Below are 20,805 nucleotides of genomic sequence, written 5' to 3' on the forward strand. Positions count from 1 at the left end.
CCCTAAGACAGGCACTATGTTCATTTCCACTTTTCAGATGGGGAAACTGAGGCTTGGGGGATAAGTGACTTGCCCAAGGTTACAGAATTCACGAGTGGCAGGGCTCAGACTCAAACCGGATTGGCTTTGTCAGAGCCCATCTTCTTACCTGCCACCCAGGCTGCCTTCCAACGCCACCCCCAGAACCTCTGCAAAGAGCCTGGAAGACTGCCAAATCTCAGGGCACCCTGAAGAAACTCCAGGGAGGCTGGACTCACCGGAATGATCTGCCCGCACACCCCCACAGGTTCATGGCGGGTGTAGCTGAAGAAGTCTCCGTCAATGGGAATGGTTTTCCCGTGGTACTTATCAGCCCAGCCGGCATAATACCTTTAAAAAAAGAAACATTCAAGATCTAATCAATGATTGTCAGGGATCCCTGCAAACCCTGGCAGAAAGAGAAGACTCAAACTGGTCCAGCTGAGTCTTTCTGATAACTGCCCTTGCTTTTGGCTTATTCAGAGAAAGACAAGTGACTGCTAAGGTCATGATAATCTACTCTAGGTAGCTAACCCCTAAGCCTCAGAATCACCTGGGGTTCTTGTAAAAAAAACCAGATCCCAAGAGTCTACTTCCAATATACTCAATCCCACTCGCTGGGGCTCATGTCCAGGAATTAGAATTTTTTTCTTTCTTCTTCTTCTTTTTTTTTTTTTTGGAGAAGGAGTCTCGCTCTTTTACCCAGGCTGGAGTGCAGTGGTGCGATCTCGGCTCACTGCAACCTTTGCAAACTCCGCCTCGTGGGTTCAAGAGATTCTCTACCTCAGCCTCCCGAGTAGCTGGGATTATAGGTGCCCGCCACCATGCCTGGCTAATTTTTTGTATTTTTAGTAGAGATGGGGCTTCACCACCTTGGCCAGGCTGGTCTCGAACTCCTGACCTCATGATCCAACCACCTCAGCCTCCCAAAGTGCTGGGATTACAGGTGTGAATCACCATCCCTGACCTTCTTTCTTTTTTTTAAGAAACAGGGTATTGCCAGGCACGGTGGCTTACACCTGTATTCCCAGCACTTTGGGAGGCCAAGGTGAGCAGATCATGAGGTCAGGAGCTCGAGACCAGCCTGGGCAAGGTGGTGAAACCCCCGTGTCTATGAAAAATACAAAAAATTAGCTGGGCGTGGTGGCAGGCTCCTGTAATCCCAGCACCTCTGGAGGCTGAGGCAGAGAATCGCTTGAACCCGGGAGGCGGAAGTTTCAGTGAGCTGAGATTGTGCCACTGCACTCCAGCCTGGGCGACAGAGCGAGACTCCGTCTCAAAAAAAATAATAATCAATCAATAAAACATTTTTGATTAAACTAAACCCAGAGCTAGTAAAAGGAAGGAAACAATAAATACTGAAACAGAGATAGACAAAATAGAGTATTTTCGGCCAGGCGCGGTGGCTCAGGCCTGTAATCCCAGCACTTTGGGAGGCCGAGACGGGCGGATCACGAGGTCAGGAGATCGAGAGACGATCCCGGCTAACACGGTGAAACCCCGTCTCTACTAAAAAATACAAAAAAATAGCCGGGCGAGGTGGCGGGCGCCTGTAGTCCCAGCTACTCGGGAGGCTGAGGCAGGAGAATGGTGTAAACCCGGGAGGCGGAGCTTGCAGTGAGCTGAGATCCGGCCACTGCACTCCAGCCTGGGTGACAGAGCAAGACTCCGTCTCAAAAAAAAGAGAGTATTTTCTTGAATAGAAAAACAATAAAATCAACAAAACCAAAAGTTTGGTTCTTTGAAAACATTCACAAAATGGACAAACCTGTAGCTAGGCTAAGAAACAGAGAGAAGACCCAAATAAGTAAAACTGAAAATGGAGACATCACTACAACATCTTACAGAGATAAAAAGGATTATAAGAATACTGTGAACAATTGTACACCAACAAATTAGATAACCTCAATAAAATGGACAAGTTCCAAGTAACAGAGAAAGTACTAAAAGTGACTCAAGAACAAAAGAAAGCATTTATGACTAAGTCACAATTTGTGATATTGAAGGATTTTCCCACGAGCTGGAGTCTAAATGGAGTAGGCTTCTCTCACAGCTGTGATCCTTTTGGATTTTTGTAATTTATTTGTTTTTCATTTTTGCTTTTGTTTTTGAGACACAGTCTCACTCTGTCACCTAGGCTGGTGTGCAGTGGCATGATCTTGGCTCACTGTGACCTCCACTTCCAGGGATCAAGAGATTCTTCTACCTCAGCCTCCTGAGTAGCTGGTATTACAGGTGTGCATCACCATGCCCAGCTAATTTTTGTATTTTTAGTAGAGATGGGGTTTCATCATGTTGGCCAGGCTGGTCTCAAACTCTTGACCTCATGTAATCTGCCTGGCTCAGCCTCCCAAAGTGCCGGGATTATAGGCATGAGATATCGCATCCTGCCCCTTTTGAATTTTTGTAATTTAATTTTTACCTCCTAACAATGTTGCCTCCCCTTTTCCCCTGCCAGAACAAAGAATAGGAAAGCTGAGCCCGTACCGGAGACATTTGAGGACCATGTCCAAATCCACCAGGTAGGAGGTAACATAGGGTTTGCCATTGTCCAGAGTCTCCAAGGCCTGAGAAGAAAACAAGGTCAGCAGAGACGTGAGTGCAGGAATGAGAGGAAAATAAAGGGCTGACAGAGGGAGCCAAGGCTGGGACTGAGAAGGGCTGGTGCAAGCCCAGGGTGAGAGTCCCTTTTGTGCTGCCAAATGTCACTGGCATCTCTGGACTATTGCCATGGTCTCTCCAAAGGCAGGGAGGAGGAAGGGGGCCAGGCAGGATGAGGCACTGACTTCTCACTCAGTGATTTCACATAACACACTCTTTTAGCTTCTGCTCTCTGCCATATCCCGGTGCTGAGATAGAGACCAGAGTGGAGCTCACAGAGCAAAGAGACTGTGCATAATGACACAAGTCCTCAGTCACATGTGTTAAGAGTGCTAAAGGACGGACACAGTGACTCGCACCTATAATCCCAGCACTTTGGGAGGCCAAGGTGGGTCAATCACCTGAGGTCAGGTGTTCAAGACCAGCCTGGCCAACACAGTGAAATCCTGACTTTATTGAAAATACAAAATTAGCTGGGCATGGTGGTGCACACCTGTAATCCCAGCTACTGGGAGGCTGAGGCAGGAGAATTGCTTGAACTCGGGAGGTAGAGGTTGCAGTGAGCCGAGATTGTGCCACTGCACGCCAGCCTGGGTGAAGAGTGAGACTCCATCTCAAAAAAAAAGAAAAAAAGAGTGCTAAAAAGTAGAAAGCAGGGAGCCAGGCTGCCCAGCCCTGTCCAGAAATATCAGCTAGAGATGAGCCCTTTAGGCTAGAACCTGAATGATATGTAGGGGCAACTGGGCAAAGGGGATGGTACTGATGGCAGCAGGGCAAAGAGCATCCCAGGCAGGTGCAAGTGCTGATGCTCAAAGAGGCTTAGCCATCAAGCATGGCAGCCCAGGCTCGGGAGCACATGGGAATATGAGGACTGCAGTGCAGCATGACTCAGATGATGGAACTAGAACAGGTTGGGTCATTTTTTTTTTCTTTTTGAGATGGAGTCTCGCTCTGTCGCCCAGGCTGGAGTGCAGTGGCCGGATCTCGGCTCACTACAAGCTCCGCCTCCCCGGTTCACGCCAATCTCCTGCCTCAGCCTCCCAAGTAGCTGGGACTACAGGCACCCGCCACCTCGCCCAGCTAGTTTTTTGTATTTTTTAGTAGAGACAGGGTTTCACCGTGTTAGCCAGGATGGTCTCAATCTCCTGACCTCGTAATCCACCCATCTCGGCCTCCCAAAGTGCTGGGATTACAGGCTTGAGCCACTGCGCCGGGCCCATTTTTTTTTTTCTTTGAGACAGGATCTCACTCTGTTGCCCAGGCTAAAGTGCAATGGTGCTACCAAAGCTCACTGCAGCCTGGAACTCCTGGGCTCAAGCAATTCTCCTGCCTCAGCCTCCCAAGTAGCTAGGACTACAGGCATATGCCACCATACCCAGCTAGTTTTTTAACTTTTTGTAGAGACAGGATCTCGCCATGTTGAAGGCTGGGTCTTACAGACCATGTTGAGGGTTTTATCCTAAGGACACCGCATGCCATGCAGGGCATAAGAGCAGAGTGCCACGTATAATCTGCCTTCTGGAAGGTTCGCTCTGGCTTCTGTGTGCAGAATCAATTGTGGCTGGGAGGAGATTGCCTCCTGGTTTCTTCTCTTCTTGCAGCCAGGGAGAATGCCCATCATGGAGGAGCCCAGGGAGAGGTGTCCATTCCCAGGGGTCTCTCTCCTGGGAAGGCCTCCCTGACACAGCTCTTCTTCCCTCCCCTAGATCCTTCTTGCTTAGCCAAACCCACCACATCAAAGGAGACACTAAGGCGGGTGTAGTGGTTCACACCTGTAATCCCAGCACTTTGGGAGGCTGAGGCAGGTGGATCACTTGAGCCCAGGAGTTGGAAACCAGCCTGGCCAACATGGTGAAACCCTGTCTCTACTAAAAATACACAAATTAGCTGGGCGTGGTGTCTTGTGCCTGTAATCCCAGCTACTTTGGAGGCTGAGGCAGAAGAATCACTTGAACCCAGGAGGTGGAGGTTGCAGTGAGCCAAGATGTCGCCACTGCACTCCAGCCTAGGAGACAGAGCGAGACTCCATCTCAAAAAAGCAAAACAAAACAAAAAAACAAAGGAGACACTGAAAGCCTCCTCTGCTTAGTACAGAGGTGCCCCCCAAAGGTGTCCATCCTACGCCACTCCCATCAGTCCCATGTCCGATGTGTGGCCCCTGGCTGTTCACAGGATGCTTGGTTCCTGGCTGTTCACAGGATGCTGCGAGCGCATTCGCCACGTGGGATCTGAGGGGGAGAAGGGCTGAGGACTCACCGCCAGGTAGGTCCTGTCCCGCTCGATCAGATCAGCCAGCCGGTTCAGCAGCCGGCCCCTGTGTGACGCGTCCATGCGACGCCAAGGTGAGCCCAGCTGGAAGGCGGCCCGGGCGGCCTTCACTGCCTTGTCCACATCTTCCTGGAAAACACAGGAAAACTCAAGCCTTCCTGGAAAACTCAGGCCTTCTCAGTGACAACCAACTCCGAATACAAACACATCCAGAGGGTCATCAGCACATCGCTGCATAGAAAACCTGCCCCGTAAACAATGCTCCTAGCCCGGCAGAGCCCTGACCAGTACCAGACTTCAGCAACGGGGTTGAATAACACAACCTTCCCCTCCTTTCATGAAGTCCTGGTGGGAATGAGAATCCGGACAATTTCTGTATTTTCTTTCTTTCTTTTTTTTTTTTTGAGATGAAGTCTCGCTCTGTCACCCAGGCTAGAGTGTAGTGGCACAATTTCGGCTCACTGCAACCTCCGCCTCCCGGGTTCAAGCAATTCACCTACCTCAGCCTCCTGAGTAGCTGGCATTACAGGCAGACGCCACCGCGCCCAGCTAATTTTTATATTTTTAGTAGAGACAGGGTTTCACCATGTTGGTCAGGCTGGTCTCAAACTCCTGACCTCATGATCCACCTGCCTCAGCCTCCCGAAGTGCTGGGACAGGTGTGAGCCACTGCGCCCGGCCTGTATTTTCTTATTTTTAAATTATTTATTTGTTTCTTTGTTTACTTTAGAGATGGTATCTATGTTTCCCCGGGCTGGTCTCAAATTGCTGGGCTCAAGTGATCCTCCCACCTCAGCCTCCCAAAGTGCTGGGATTACAGGCCTGAGCCACCGTGCCCAGCCAAAAACACAAAATATTTTTACTAAGAGTCTAATTTAAAAATTGTAAACATAATATTATCAGTTTCTATTGGTTCCTACAGTCTATATAATTCAAACCTCCACAGGAGCTACATCTTAGGAGACCCTAATTCTACCCAACAAGGTTTCCATCTCTGACCTTCAACTTCCAGGTCTGGAAAGGAGACACTGTATTAGATATTTGCCAAATTCACTTTCAAGTCTGTAGTTCTGCACTCAGTGAATTAACACCGTTGTCTGCAGGGAAGTTTCTATTGATTAATTTACTTGGAATTTTTCATTGGTATCTGTTACTTGTGAAAGTAATACACATAAATAGTGAAGCTTTCAGCACACAAAAACATACAAAATAGAAAACGAATCCATCCCTCCCCCAAGGTAAGTCACCAGTTCTCACCTTGTCCCCTTCAGCTACCTGGCAGATGACCTCTCCAGTGGACGGATTGACTGTGGGGAATGTTTTCCTGCTGACGGCATTGTGCCATTCATTGTTTATGAAGATCTGCAGTGAGAAGGAAAGAAGTTCTCAGGACCAGCTCTCAACCTAATACTGACTACCAGTATTATAAGGGTAAAACAAAAAACAAAACAAGAAGCAGCAAATATGAATTAATTTCAGAGTGGTGTAGCCTAGAAATGAAAAGCACAGGCCTTGCAGACAGTCTAGGCCAGAATGCCCACTCCGCCAAGTGATTTGGAGTCATTTGACTTTTCAGTGCCTTGGTTTCTTTGAAAAAATGAAGAGAATGTTCCTACTTGTTCTAGTTATCCATTGCTGTGTAACACAGCACCCTAAAACTTGGTGGCTTAAAGTGATTTCTTATCTCCCACAGTAGGGTCCCCTGGTTGGGCTCATCTGGTTAGAGTTCCCTTGTGTGGCTACAGTGTGAGGGCAGCTGGGGCCATAGTTATCCAACTCTGAGGCTGGATGTGCAAGATGGCTTCTGCACCCACTGCTCTGGCACCACGTGGCTACTTGGGCTTCCTGACCGCATGGCTGGCTCAAGCTAGTTCAACTTCAACTTCAACTTCCCACATGGCAGCTGGCTTCCCCTGAGACAGTGTTCCTAGAGACCCAGGTGGAAGCTGAACGGCTTCCTAAGATCTAGCTTCAGAAGTCACCTGGCCTCATTTCTGCCACCAAATTCGGTTGGTCAAAGTGAGTCACAGGCTCAGTCCAGAGACCCAGGTTGAGGAGAAAGCCTCCCCTTCTTCCTAGAAGGAATGGCAAACAATTTGCAAACACCTTCACTCCCACACAAATTCATTGTGAGAACTAAATTAGATTATTCTTTTTATTGGTTTTTTTTTTTTTTTGAGACAGGGTCTCACTGTGTTGCCCAGGCTGGAGTACAGTGGTGCGATCACGGCTCCCTGTAGCCTCTTCCTCCCAAGCTCAAGCGATCCTCTTGCCTCAGCCTCCTGAGTAGCTGGGATCAGAGGCACATGCCACTATGCCTGGCTAATTTTTGTATTTCTTGTAGAGATGAGGTCCCTCTATGTTCCCCAGGCTGGACTCAAGTGATACTCCCTCCTCAGCCTCCCAAGGTCCTGGGATAGCAGGGGTGAGTCACCACGCCCAGCCTTAGATTATTCTTTCACTCACTCAGCAAATACTTAATGAATACCTGCGATGGGCCAGACACAATTCTAGGGCTGAGGACACAGTAGAGCCAAAAGCTAACAAAGACCATGCTCTCATGGTGCCCAGAAAATAAAGAGGCAATCAAACACAGAAGACCACCTCAGACTGTACAGATGAAGGCAAAGGGAAGAACAGGATCCAGAGAAGGTGACTAAGGTGGGGGGTAGAGAACTCCAGCAGTGGTGGTAGGGGCAGGCCGCCCTAAGGAGCAGACATTTGACCGAGTCCTGAATGATGAAAAGGAGGGGTCCACAGGAAGAGCCGGAGGACCAGCAGTCCGGGCTGTGGCATAACAAGTGCAAAGGCCCCAGGGCAGGAATAAGTCTGGTAGATTTGAGAAAAAGCAAAGGTGGCCAGAGTTACTGGTGAACCAGAAAGGAAGTGATAAAAAACAGGGTCAGGGAGGAGGGCGGGTCCCAAGACGCCCTCAGTTCTGCCTCTATAATGTAATTCAGACCAGGCCATCACCCAACCAAGCTACATCTGGGGGAAAGACTGCCTTCCTCATGAGGCCAGTGTCAGAGAGCTAAAGCCCCTCCATTTGCTCAGAGGAAGGGTCTTTACCTATTACCTAGTCACCTGTTAAAATACAAGGCTGCGCACGGTGCTAATGTCTATGATCCCAGCACTTTGGGAGGCCGGGGTGGGTGGATCACCTTAGGTCCGGAGTTTGAGATGAGTCTGGCCAACCCGGTGAAATCCCATCTCTACTAAAAATACAAAAAATTATCCAGGCGTGGTGGCAGGTGCCTGTAGTCCCAGCTACTCGGGAGGCTGAGGTAGGAGAATCGCGTGAACCTGGGAGGTGGAGGTTGCAGTGAGCCAAGATCACACCATTGCACTCCAGCCTCGGCAACAAGAGTGAAACTCTGTCTCAAAAAACAAAAATAAAAATAAATACATAAATAAAGTGCCAGAGTTCACCCTCTGCTTTCCAGGCACTGGGGGATGGTCTTGGGGAGTACAGAGAAGACATCTCCCAGAAAGCTGTCCCCTTCGGGCTTGGTAAACAAGTATCCTGGCAGAGTCCATGGTCACCTTACCAGTGTTGGGGCAAAGGCTACAGGTGACATGAAGGCAAAGACATCTGCCTCTCTGCCTGCCTTCCTTGGGGGACCCTTTGGCCCCAGCATCCCTGCATGTTCTGGCCCTGGCCTAGAACTCCAGTGAGACATCCATGGTCACTCTGGGCCAGAGTCTCGGACCATAAAGAATACCGAGCTGCCAAGCAAAGCCTGGAGCGAGGCTCACAACAGGGCTGGGGAGGGGTGGCCAGGCTCATTGGTCAAAAGCAGACATTTGGCCTGGCACAGGGGCTCATACCTGTAGTCCCAGCACTTTTGGAGGCCAAGGTGTGAGAATTGCTTGAGCTCAGGAATTTGAGACCAACCTGAGTAACATAGTGAGACCTCCATCTCCACAAAAAATGAAAAATTAGCCAAGTGTGGTAGCATGCGCCTGTAGTCCCAGCTACTTAGGAGGCTGAGATGGAAGGATCACTTGCTTGAGGCTGGGAGGTTGAGGCTGCAGTGAGCCATGATCACACCACTGCCTCCAGCCTGGGTGACAGAGCAAGACCCTGTCTCAAAAAAGAAAACACAAAAAGGAGCAGAGGTTCAAGACAAGAATCTGGGTGGCTGGGCGCAGTGGCTCACGCCTGTAATCCCAACACTTTGGGAGGCCAAGGCAGGAGGATTGCTTGAGCTCAGGAGTTCGAAAACAACATGGGTAACATAGTGAGACCCTCTCTCCGCAAAAAATGGAAAATTAGCCAGGCATGGTTGCATGCCTATAGTCCCAGCTACTCAGGAGGCTGAGGTGGGAGGACCACTTGAGCCTGGGAGGTTGAGGCTGCAGTGAGCCGTGATTGCACCACTGCACCCCAGCCTGGGTGACAGAAAAAGACTCTTAAAAAAAAAAAAAGAATCTGGACAAATATGGGCTTTTAAATTCTTTTCCTGAAATGGAGTCTCGCTCTGTCACCCAGGCTGGAGTGCAGTGGCGGCGCAATCTAAGCTAACGGCAAGCTATGCCTCCCAGGTTCACACCACTCTCCTGCCTCAGCCTCCCGAGTAGCTGGGATTACAGGTGCCTGCCACCACGCCTGGATAATTTTTCTGTATTTTTAGTAGAGACGGGGTTTCCCCATGTTAGCCAGGATGGTCTCAATCTCCTGACCTCGTGATCTGCCTGTCTTGGCCTCCCAAAGTGCTGGGATTACAGGCGTAAGGGGATTTTTTTTTTTTTTTTTTTAAGACAAAATCTGGCGTTGTCCCCTAGGCTGGAGTGCAGTGGCGCGATCCCGGCTCACTGCAACCTCTGCCTCTCAGGTTCAAGTGATTCTCCTGCCTCAGCCTCCTGAGTAGCTGGGATTACAGGTGCCTGCTACCATGCCCGGCTAATTTTTTTATTTCTAGTAGAGACGGAGTTTCACAATGCTGACCAGGCTGGTCTCGAACTCCTGACCTCAGGCGATCCACCAGCCTCGGCCTCCCAAAGTGCTGGGATTACAGGCATGAGCCACCGCACCTGGCTGAATATGGGCTCTTTTGCTCCTGATTTTGTCACATGGGACAAGGACCTCACCCCTGTGTCTTTGTTTCCTCATCTGTAGGGTGGGAATCACCCTAGATCCCCCTTTATAAAGCCGTGTGAGGGTCTGAAGTCTCTGTGCCAAGCATGGAGTAAATGCCCAACGCCGTGACGGTGGCAGGGTGGTAACAGAGTGCCCCAGGAAGGAGTCGCTCAGGTAAGGGTCTAGCAGGAATCACCTTCCCAGGCTAAATTTGTTCCGCAAAATCTCTATGGTGGAATCCGTAGCTGCGCACCCACAGGAAAGGCTCTGGCACCGGAGAAGAACACGGGTAAACATTAACCGGGGTTCTGGAGGCATGCTTGTGTAGTTTCATATTAGTTGGTCAATCATTAATCTTTAGGGAAATGGCACCCTTCTTTCTTTCCACAGGAAGGCTGGGTCGTTTCCAGTGTGGGGACAGGCGTGGCAATAAAGAGCTCAGGTTCAAAGTCAGGAGACTGCCAGACCTAAGTTCGAGTTGACCTATGCCGTGCCTGGGCAGCAGGCCCTGTTCGCTCCCCGACTGAGAGTCAGCTCCTCCTCTGGGTGCCTGTGGAGGAGAAGGGAGTTCCCGGGGCTGCCTGCTGGAAGAAGGGGGCTCACGGGCGTGGGGGGCGGGCAGGCAGCCTGCAGCTGTTGGGTGAGTGTCCTTCTTTTCTTCCCCCTGCAGCATAGGCTCAGGGTTCACGCCTCACACGCAACTGCCTCACAGCAAAGTACTTGGGTCAGCAGGATTAGGAGAGTACAGAGAAGCACCAGGCTGGGCTGGGTGGAAGTAGGTCTGGTTGGCCTTGTACTGTCCCCAAGCTTCTCCTTCCTCCCCTACCGAGGGAGGAAGTCCACTTGGCCCTCTGTGTGTCATGGACACGGCTAACATTCACTAGCTACTCCTCAAGCAGTAGCCCTGCACCAGCGGTTCTGTATACTTGGATTGTTCCCACTTAAACCTCATAGCAAACCTAGGAGGTGAACTTCATCCTCTCCACTTCACAGCAGAGGATGCTGGGCACAGAAGAGTCCAGCCACTTGGCTCTAGGTCACACAGCAGCAAAGGCAGAGACAGGATTTGAAGGCAGGTCTTTGGGACTCCAAGGCCTATGCTCTTTCCTCAGTTCTTCCAACTCCAACCTCCAGCCACAGCCCAGGTCTGCCTTCAAGGAGGCTGGAATTCTGATTCCCGAATCTCCATCTTTATGGTTTACTTACTGATTCAACACAGGTTGATTTCAAATTTTGATTCTGAGCCAGGCACAATGGCTCATCCCTGTAATCCTAGCACTTTGGGAGGCCAAGGCAGGTGGATCATTTAAGGTCAGGAGTTCGGGACCAGCCTGGACAACATGGTGAAACCCCGTCTCTACTAAAAATACAAAAATTAGCTGGGCATGGTGTCACTTGCCTGTAATCCCAGCTACTAGAGAGGCTGAGGCAGGAGAACGGCTTGAACCTGGGAGATGGAGGTTGCAGTGAGCCAAGATGGCACCACTGTACTCCAGCCTGGACAACAGAGTCTCAAAAAAAATATATATTTTTTTTAATTCTGCATGTTGTAAAAAGCACCAACCTCAAAGCCAAACAGATCTGGGTTTGAATTTTTTTTTTTTTTTTCTTAAATAAAGGCGGGATTTTTTTGTACTTTTTGTAGAGATGGGCTTTCACCATGTTGGCCAGGCTGGTCCTAAGTGCTCAAGTGATCCTCCTGTCTCGGACCCCCAAAGTGCTGGGATTACAGCCGTGAGCCACCGTGCCCAGCCTGGGTTTGAATTCTGGCTCCATCCCTCACAGATTTGACCCTGCGCAAATCCCTTCACTTCCCAGATGCCTCACCGAATACTTCCGGCGGCCGGATGTGAAGGTTAAATGCATGAATGGGTGTACAGTTCCTAAGCTAGGACCTTGCCCGCAGGGGGTCCTGCAGTGTTCTAGATCTTGCAGCTGTCATAGCCTAAAGATTCTTAGGAGCGAGGGCCAGGTCTATACTCTTTATGTTGTTCCCTGCACCAAAGCTTACTACATTGTCCTGGATTTTAAACTCTATTTTGCAAAGATCAGGAAGTAGGAAGGGGAGAGGTGGGCCAGTCTGGCTAAAGCCCCACCAGCCCCACCCCTTCCTCGCTGGGCTGGCCCCTCTGATTTAGATTAGGATCCTGGAAAGACCACTCCCCGGCATGTTTGCCTTTCAAAGCCCAGAATGTTCTCAGTCACCCTTCACCCTTGAATCAGGCTGCACTTTCAACAACCCACTCTCCCTTCTCCACTGATAAGATAAACCTGGGTCTGCCGAGTAGGACCTTGGACACATCCTCTGGTTTACATTTCCCATTTCCCTTCTCCTAGGGCCAGACTCAGTGGCCTCCCTCCCCGGTGGGGGGCTGGGTAGGAACTGTTCTCACACTGAGTCTCTGCCAAAGTTTTGCTTCAAGTGAGGAGCAGCTCTCCTGAATAAACACCAGGGCAGACTCTGGGCCAAATGCTCTATAACCTCCTGACCCGAAACCCAAAACTCGACTTACATAACGCACTTAACCCGTACACTCTTGGGCGGGGTGGATGCTTTATAACCTCCTGACCCAAAACCCGAAGCTCGACTTACATAACACACATAACACTCTTGAGCGGGGTGGGGGTGTCCTAGCTCCCACTTCCTCTTTATAGTTTCTAGAAGCAGAGTGATGTCTGGAGTTGACACTTTCAATCTAGACTGTTGGCAAAACATAAAGATTTTCTATCAAAATACTCTAATTCCTACATATTTTAATAAATACGTCTCACTTTGTTTTGTTAAAGTTGAGATTCATTCACCCACGCATTCCATAAGCTTTCACTGACAGCCCTGGCCACTCCAGCACTGGAAGTCCAACAGCCAAGTCCTGGCTTCTGGGAGCTGAAGTCCTGGTGAGGAGAGGGCGCGGTAAACAAGCAAAACCAAGCAAGTGAGAAGTGGCCAGCTGAGGGGTCAGACGGTGCGCTAAGAGGGGACCTGAAGGGTGACTGCTAGCAAGAGCCTGGGGACAGGAGGAACAGAATGGGCTGATATGGCTGCAGGGTGTAGGTGAGGGGAGAGGGGGAGGGGGGGGGCTTGCAATTCCACCCACTGTGTGCCAGGATCTGCACTTGGTGCTGGGAGGACCCAGGAGACCGGGGAACTGGGACACTGCTGTGTCCTTTCTAAGTGGGGGTAATAGACTAGCTATTTGCTAACTCGTTTTTCTCAGTTAGTTTCTCTTGGACATTATTCCACAGGCAGCTCTGCCTCATGTTAAGCCACACAGCATTCCTCAACACGGTCAGGCCGTGGTTTATTTAACGATTTCCTACAAATGCACTTTCAGGGCAAGTGATCATCATTCCAGCAACAGCTGTGGCGAATCCTTTCCCATGCGTTTTTGCAAACGTGGGGCAGATTACTGTGTAGAAATCAGAACTACTGAGTTAGAGGGTAACAGGATCCCTCTTCACCTTCGATATCTTGTTCTCCATGCCAGGCAAAGACTTAGTGGTGATGGTGGTGGCCGAGGGGCTCAGAAGTTGGGTCAGGGTCAGTACCCAGAGCAGGACAGCTGGACCTTGGGGGCGGAGGCCAGACCAAGGCCAGGAGAGAATGAAATTCCGGCCACCACCCCCCAGACCTCAAGACAACGGGTGGTTATCATATGCCCAGGGTTTAGTTCTGATTTAAGGAGGTAGGACACATTCTAGAAAGATTTCAGTTCAATCTTTGAAGCATGAAAGAACTGGGCATGTTACCTAGGAAATCCCCGTCCCTGGAACACCTTATTTTCCCAGAGTGTACAAGCTAATGGCGGGGTTTTGCAGCCTGGGATCCAATGGCATGTGCTCTTTCACTTGCTAATCTGCGGTTAGGTAAAGTCTGATGGAAAGCAGATGCCATTGCTTGTATTACAAGATCCCAGGGAGTAAAGTCCAAGACAAACATGGAATGCCACATACATTTCCTCTTCCCCACACATCATCCAGAACCCCAGGTTAGTTCGGGATCAAGGTGAGGGGCAGCCATCTCCCCAGGCTTGCTCGTGACACTTCCGAACAAAGACTAACCGACGCCAGCCCTCCGCCCCACTCCTCCACCCCAGGGCCTTTTTTCACCACTTCAAAGATGGGAGGTTCGATTCTACTCTGGACTGTTTGCCAGACAGGCGCGGTTTCAACTTGTCGTTCTGCTTACAGTTTGGCAACCTCTATCTTGCTGCAATGGACTGTCCCTGGGCCAATTTCACCACTCCCTATGCGTCCCCACATTCCCACTCTTTTAAACTACCAAATACTTTGCAATAAGGCACTTTTGAGTAGAAATTCTGGGTTCCCATTAAGCAACCCTTTACCTCACTTCTGGAGCACAAAACTGTATACATGGTTTCATAAATGGCAACCACTCATTATTGAATAAATATTTACCCAACAGTGATCCTATGCCAAGGTGCTAGGTGCCAGGAATGCAAAAGTGAACAATACAAACATGGCTCCCCCTGATTTTAAAATTCTGTTCAATTGTCCCTTAAATGTTTATTAATACATTCTTATGGTCTGATCATCAGTTAGTGAGGTCAAGTTCACACTAAGTATTTTTTTTTTTTTTTTTTTTTTGAGTCGGAGTCTCGCTCTGCCGCCCAGGCTGGAGTGCAGTGGCCGGATCTCAGCTCACTGCAAGCTCTGCCTCCCGGGTTTACGCCATTCTCCGGCCTCAGCCTCCCGAGTAGCTGGGACTACAGGCACCCGCCACCACGCCCGGCTAGTTTTTTGTATTTTTAGTAGAGACGGGGTTTCACTGTGTTAGCCAGGATGGTCTCGATCTCCTGACCTCGTGATCCGCCCGTCTCGGCCTCCCAAAGTGCTGGGATTACAGGCTTGAGCCACCGCGCCTGGCCACACTAAGTTTTAAGTTTGAAAGTGGGCTTCAAATTCTGCCCTGCCCAACCTTCACACAGCATGCCCTTAGTTATACTTAATGTGAACTTGACCTCCCTGAGCCTCAGTTTCCTCACCTGCAAGATGGGACAGCATATAAGACATATGGCTTATAGAGTTGCAGGAAGGATGAAGGGTGAAATGCAGGTAGAAGTCCTCAGTAGAGGGCCTGATAGAAAATAGGTGATGAGGCCGGGCGCGGTGGCTCATGCCTGTAATCCCAGCACTTTGGGAGGCCGAGGCAGGTGGATCACGAGGTCAGGAGATCAAGACCATCCTGGCGAACACGGTGAAACCCAGTCTCTACTAAAAATACAAAAAAATTAGCCGGGCATGGTGGTGGGCGCCTGAAGTCCCAGCTTCTAGTTAGGCTGAGGCAGGAGAATGGCGTGAACCCAGGAGGTGGCGGAGCTTGTAGTGAGCGGAGATCGCGCCACTGCATTCCAGCCTGGGCGACAGAGCGAGACTCCGTCTCCAACAAAAAAAAAAAAAAAGAAAGAAAATAGGTGATGAATAATCATGAATACTGGAGCAGGGGATACATACCCAATGTCCACAACATGTACATTCTCAACTCAACTTGACCTCAGGAACACAAACATTATTATAGCCCCATCACCTGAAACTCAAGTGTGTCCTACAGATTCTTGGCAGGCAGGAAGTACCGAATGCCCATTTGTGTTCTCTGATTAAAAACATGGGCCGGGCGTGGTAGCTCATGCCTATAATCCCACCACTTTGGGAGGCTGAGGCGGGCGGATCACGAGGTCAGGAGATCGAGACCATCCTGGCTAACATGATGAAACTCCGTCTCTACTAAAAATACAAAAAAATTAGCCGGGTGTGGTGGCAGACGCCTGTAGTCCCAGCTACTCAGGAGGCTGAGGCAGGAGAATGGCGTGAACCCAGCAGGCGGAGCTTGCAGTGAGCCGAGATCGCATCACTGCACTCCAGCCTGCGCGACAGAGCAAGACTCCATCTAAAAAAAAAAAACATGTTATTAGAAGCAGAAGTAACCAAGGTGGGGCCCAGTGACACCCCCAGACTCTCTGGGCTGCCTAAATCTATTTCTTTTTTTTCTCTTTTTGAGATGGAGTTTCACTCGTTTCCCAGGCTGGAGTGCAATGGTGTGATCTTAGCTTACCACAATCTCTGCCTCCCGGGTTCAAGCGTTTCTCCTGTCTCAGCCTCCGGGGTAGCTAGGATTACGGGCACATGCCACTATGCTGGCTAATTTTTGTATTTTTTGTAGAGACAGGGTTTCAACATATTGGTCAGGCTAGTCTTGAACTCCTGACCTGAGGTGATCCACCCGCCTTGGCCTCCCAAAGTGCTGGGATTACAGGCATGAGCCACCACACCCAGCCTGCCTAAATCTATTTCTTTTTGTTGTTGTTTTTTTTTTTTGAGATGGAGTCTCACTCTGTTGCTAGGCCTCACTCTCTCTCGGCTCACTGCAACCTCTGCCTCCCGGGTTCAAGTGATTCTCATGCCTCAGCCTCCCGAGTAGCTGGGATTACAACCGTGGGCCACCATGCCTAGCTAATTTTTGTATTTTTAGCAGAGACGGGGTTTCACCACGTTGGCCAAGCTGGTCTCGAACTCCTGTGCTCAAGCAATCTGCCAGCCTCAGCCTCTCAAAGTGCTGAGATTACAGGCGTGAGCCACTGTGCCTGCTCAATTTTTAAAGAAATCAAACATTTAAATGAAGCCAGAGTCCCTGTTCATTACTACCCTTATCCTGTCCTGCCTGTTCCCTATCCTGTCTTGCCCACTCAGGCAGTAACCATCCTCACACCAAGGAGAATTTTCCTTCCAGCACATTCTTACATATTTTTTATGGAGATCTGTCTATCTACGTGCAATATAAAATTTTGTTTTATACAGTTTTCATGGTTTCATATGGTGTAGAGTACTGGACATTTTTCCTCCTTGACATATTCTTTTTGAGATACATTATTTGTACAGGTCCAGCCAATGATTTGTAACTGCTATGTGCAGAGGATTATTCCCTACTATAACTGTAACATAGGTGTTCGTCTATTTCCCAATGGAGCTCAAGCTGGCTTATTTCCTAAGCTTTTACTGACATAAAAGAAGTTGCAATGAACATTTCTGCACGGTGCCTATGTAGACTTGCAGGGTTGCCCAGGATGGACTGCAGTGGCAAGATCAAAGCTCACTGAAGCCTCAAACTGCTTGGCTCAAGCAATCCTCCTGCCTCAGCCTCCCAAGTAGCTGGGACTACTGGCGCTCACCACCACGTCCAGCTAATTTTTTAAAGTTTTTGTAGCGATGGGGTTTTGCTATGTTGCCCAGGCTGGTCTCGAACTCCTGGGGTTAAGCAATCTTCCCACCTTGGCCTCCAAAAGTGCTGGGATTACAGCTGTGAGCCACCACACCTAGCCTTGGGAAATCCATCCTTAATTGCCTTTCTGTCAGTTCTCTCTTTAATTCAGTGCTTCACGCCTGTCATCCCAGCACTTTGGGAGGCCAAGGAGGGAAGACTGCTTGAGCCTAGGCGTTCAATACCCAGCCTGGGCAACATGGCGAAACCCCATCTCTATAAAAAATACAAAAATTAGGCTGGCCACAGTGGCTCACGCCTTAATCCTAGCACTTTGGGAGGCCAAGGCAGGTGGATCACCTGAGGTCAGGAGTTCAAGACCAGCCAGCCTGGCCAACACGGTGAAACCCCATCTCTACTAAGAACACAAAAAAATTACCCAGGCATGGTGGTGGGCACCTGTAATCCCAGCTACTCAGGAGGCTGAAGCAGGAGAATCACTTGAACCCAGGAGGTGGAGGTTGCAGTGAGCCAAGATCACACCACTGCACTCCAGCGCGAGCAACAGAGCAAGAGTCTGTCTCAAATAAATAAAATAAAATAAAATAAAATGAAAAATACAAAAATTATCAGGTGTGGTAGGGTATGCCTGTAGTCTCAGCTACTTGGGAGGCTGAAGTAGGAGGGTAACTTGTTGACTGAGCCTGGGAGGTTGAGGCTGCAGTGAGCATCACTATACTCCAGCCTGGGCAACAGTGAGAGACCCTGTCTCAAAACAAAAACAAAAATAGAAAGAGAGAGTAAGAATAAAGATGCAAGTTTTAATTCACCCCAAACTCCCATTCTACTTTACCACAACCTAGCTCACCCCTTCAGGAAACAAATTGCAAATATAACAGCATCCATATCAAATGGAGTTTGATCACCAAGATACTGCAAGTTCACAGCATCACTATTATCCCAGTTCCTGCTTAAGGCTGCAATCAATATGGAGGCACCAGCGGCCATGAAGCCTCACCCCATTTGGTCCTCCCAGCAACTCGGTGACGCAGATGGAATTTTATCCCCTTTTGTTTTTGAGACGGAGTCTCGCTCTGTCACCCAGGCTGGAGTGCAGTAGCATGATCTCGGCTCACTGCAACCTCTGCCTCCCAAGTTCAAGTGATGCTCCTGCCTCAGCCTCCCAAGTAGCTGGGATTACAGGCGCGCCACCATGCCTGGCTAATATTTGTATTTTTTTTTTTTTTGAGACGGAGTCTCGCTGTTAATTTTTGTATTTTTAATAGAGACAGGGTTTCACTACATTGGCCAGGCTAGTCTCGAACTCCCGACCTCGTGATCCACCCGCCTCAGCCTCCCAAAGTTCTGGGATTACAGGTATGAGCCACTGCACCCAGCCATTTTACCCCATTTTACAGATGAGGCAGCTGAGGTGCAGAGTCCACTGCTGTACACAACATCCCTCTTTCCTGCTGAGTTGGCATCAAGGCCACACAGCAAACAGCCCAGGGGGCTCTAAGAGGGCCAGTTCCAGCATGGTGCCGCCAAAGTGGAATGCTCTGTAGTCCTTGGAAAGGGTTAAATAAGATCTGAACGTACTCAGAATGATAACCCAGGTACATTGTTCAGTGAGACGGGGAGCTTCAGAATATAAGTGGTTGCATCTCATTTATGTCTAAAAAAAAAATTCTGGTGTGCTTGCATTCTCTCTCTCTCTCGCTGCAGGCACTTGTAAATGAAAAAATGTCTACAAGAGACACACCCACCTGTTCACAGTGCTCTTGGAGGGAGTACAATGGGGTATCCAGAGAGGTTTATTTACTTATTATTTTTTTAAGAGATGGGTTCTTGCTCCATTGCCCAGGCTGGAGTGCAGTGGCACAATCATAGCTCACTGCAGCCTTACATCTAACCTCAAGCGATCTTCCCACTTTGGCATCCCAAAGCGCTGGGATCACAGGCATGAACCACCTTGGCCGACTGTGTCCAGAGAGTTGTCAGTCCTCTGCAATTTTATACAGTGGGCATGTGTTACTTTAATGATCTCAAAAAGTCTGATAAAGAAAAGCAACCACGGGAATTGGCTCCACTCCTCCAGCCTACACCCACAGAGTAAATCTGGAGAACAGGAAGTGTTACCCACAGGCCTGGGTGCACCTCTGGACCCAGCTGCCTCACCTGCATGTGATGAAGGATAAAGATCTTAATCAGATCCTGTGGCCACAAGGGTTCCTAGTGTGATGGCTGTTCCTTGAGGACGTTTATGAGACAGGGTCTTGCTCTGTTGCTCAGACTAAGTGTAGTGGCCCAATCATAGCTCACTGCAGCCTCGAACTCCTAGGCTCAAGGGATCCTCCCACCTCAGCCTGCCATATAGCTGGGACTATAGGCATGTGCCACCATACCTGACTAATTTACTTTTTTAGTAGAGACTAGAGACAGGGTCTTGCGGTTGCCCAGGCTGATCTCAAAGTCCTAGGCTCAAGGGATCACCCCAAAATGCTGGGATTTACAGGCATGAGCTACTGCTCCTGGCCTCTGCTAGATCTTTTGATGCTCAAGTCTTCCAAGCATGAACTCCTCAGTTGCACAGGCTGCCAAGGGAGCCACAGCTGCTGCCTTTTTAGCTTGTGTTATACAGAAGACATTTTATTTTATCTTTTTAAAAATTCCCTTGCAAATGACTTTTGTAACATCCCCTAAAATCACATGCATGTGGCTTTACCCATCACCTATATCCAGATTTGCAGCCACACTCAGGGCCAGACCAGCAGGTGTGCTGTTGAAAGCAGCTGGCTAGGAGTCAGCTCTACAGCATCCCAAATCAGCAACAGTCCCAGAGGATCGGTGTTCCCTTTGTTCCCACCCAGAGTCACAACATACCATGGAATGTTCTGGTCAGGGGCTTACTCCTGGAAGTTCAGCTGTGAACCCCAACTATGCCACTGACTTTGGTCTTCAGGTGAGTCACTAAACCTCTCTGTGACTCAGTCTCTTCATCTATAAAATGGAGAATTATAGTCCCTACCTACTGAGGCTGTTGTAAGAATTACCTTAAATTGCAAAACAGGTAGACCCTTAGAACAGTGCCAGGCACAAAGGCTGTGCAGAGAGGACAGGAGCTGTGATTAACTATGAAGTGACCGGTTGATGAGGACCTGTGTGAACCTCACCCTCTGAGCCCCTTACCATTTATAGGAGAAACTTAAGTCAGAGAAAGCAGCCAACATGCACTGGCACAAACAAAACAAACTCTTTCATTACCAGTTTCGGCCTCTGTGAAGTCTAGAACTTTGCCCAAACTCAAAGATCAAAATAAAAAATATTCCAAAGTATTACTGATTGAGCAATCAATAAATGGACCACGGGAATCGGTTTTATCCTGGAAAGCTCCTCCTTGGTTTGGTCGAAGCCGGCGTTGCAAGCCGCGGACACCCCTTGGAGTCGGCGCCCTGGGGCCTAAGGTCCTCCAGGATTCCCCACTCCCAGCGATGGAAGCAGTCGAGCGCCCACTGGCGTGGCCTCGCCCTTGGCGAACTGGAGAACGCTGGCTGCAAATCACCTCTTTCCTGGTTTTTCCTTTTGAACTCCTTGGATGAGGGCATGAGTCAGGGGGTAAAGGGGA

At 49.4% G+C, this 20,805-nt stretch overlaps 1 protein-coding gene across 1 annotated transcript in view; it reads right to left on the minus strand.

Moving 5' to 3' along the window:
* The window catches only part of LOC112422914 (aldehyde dehydrogenase 2 family member), a 38,770-nt gene that overhangs the window by 17,430 nt on the left and 535 nt on the right, over positions 1–20,805 (minus strand). The window contains exons 2-5 of the mRNA XM_071071051.1: positions 6,145–6,249; positions 4,876–5,016; positions 2,506–2,585; positions 258–369 (exon numbers count right to left, since the gene is read on the minus strand). Coding sequence (XP_070927152.1) covers positions 258–369; positions 2,506–2,585; positions 4,876–5,016; positions 6,145–6,249 — 438 coding nt within the window. The remainder of the gene's footprint in view (positions 1–257; positions 370–2,505; positions 2,586–4,875; positions 5,017–6,144; positions 6,250–20,805) is intronic.

The sequence above is a fragment of the Macaca nemestrina genome, chromosome 10 (assembly GCF_043159975.1).
Source record: "Macaca nemestrina isolate mMacNem1 chromosome 10, mMacNem.hap1, whole genome shotgun sequence".
Classification (NCBI taxonomy): Eukaryota; Metazoa; Chordata; class Mammalia; order Primates; family Cercopithecidae; genus Macaca; species Macaca nemestrina.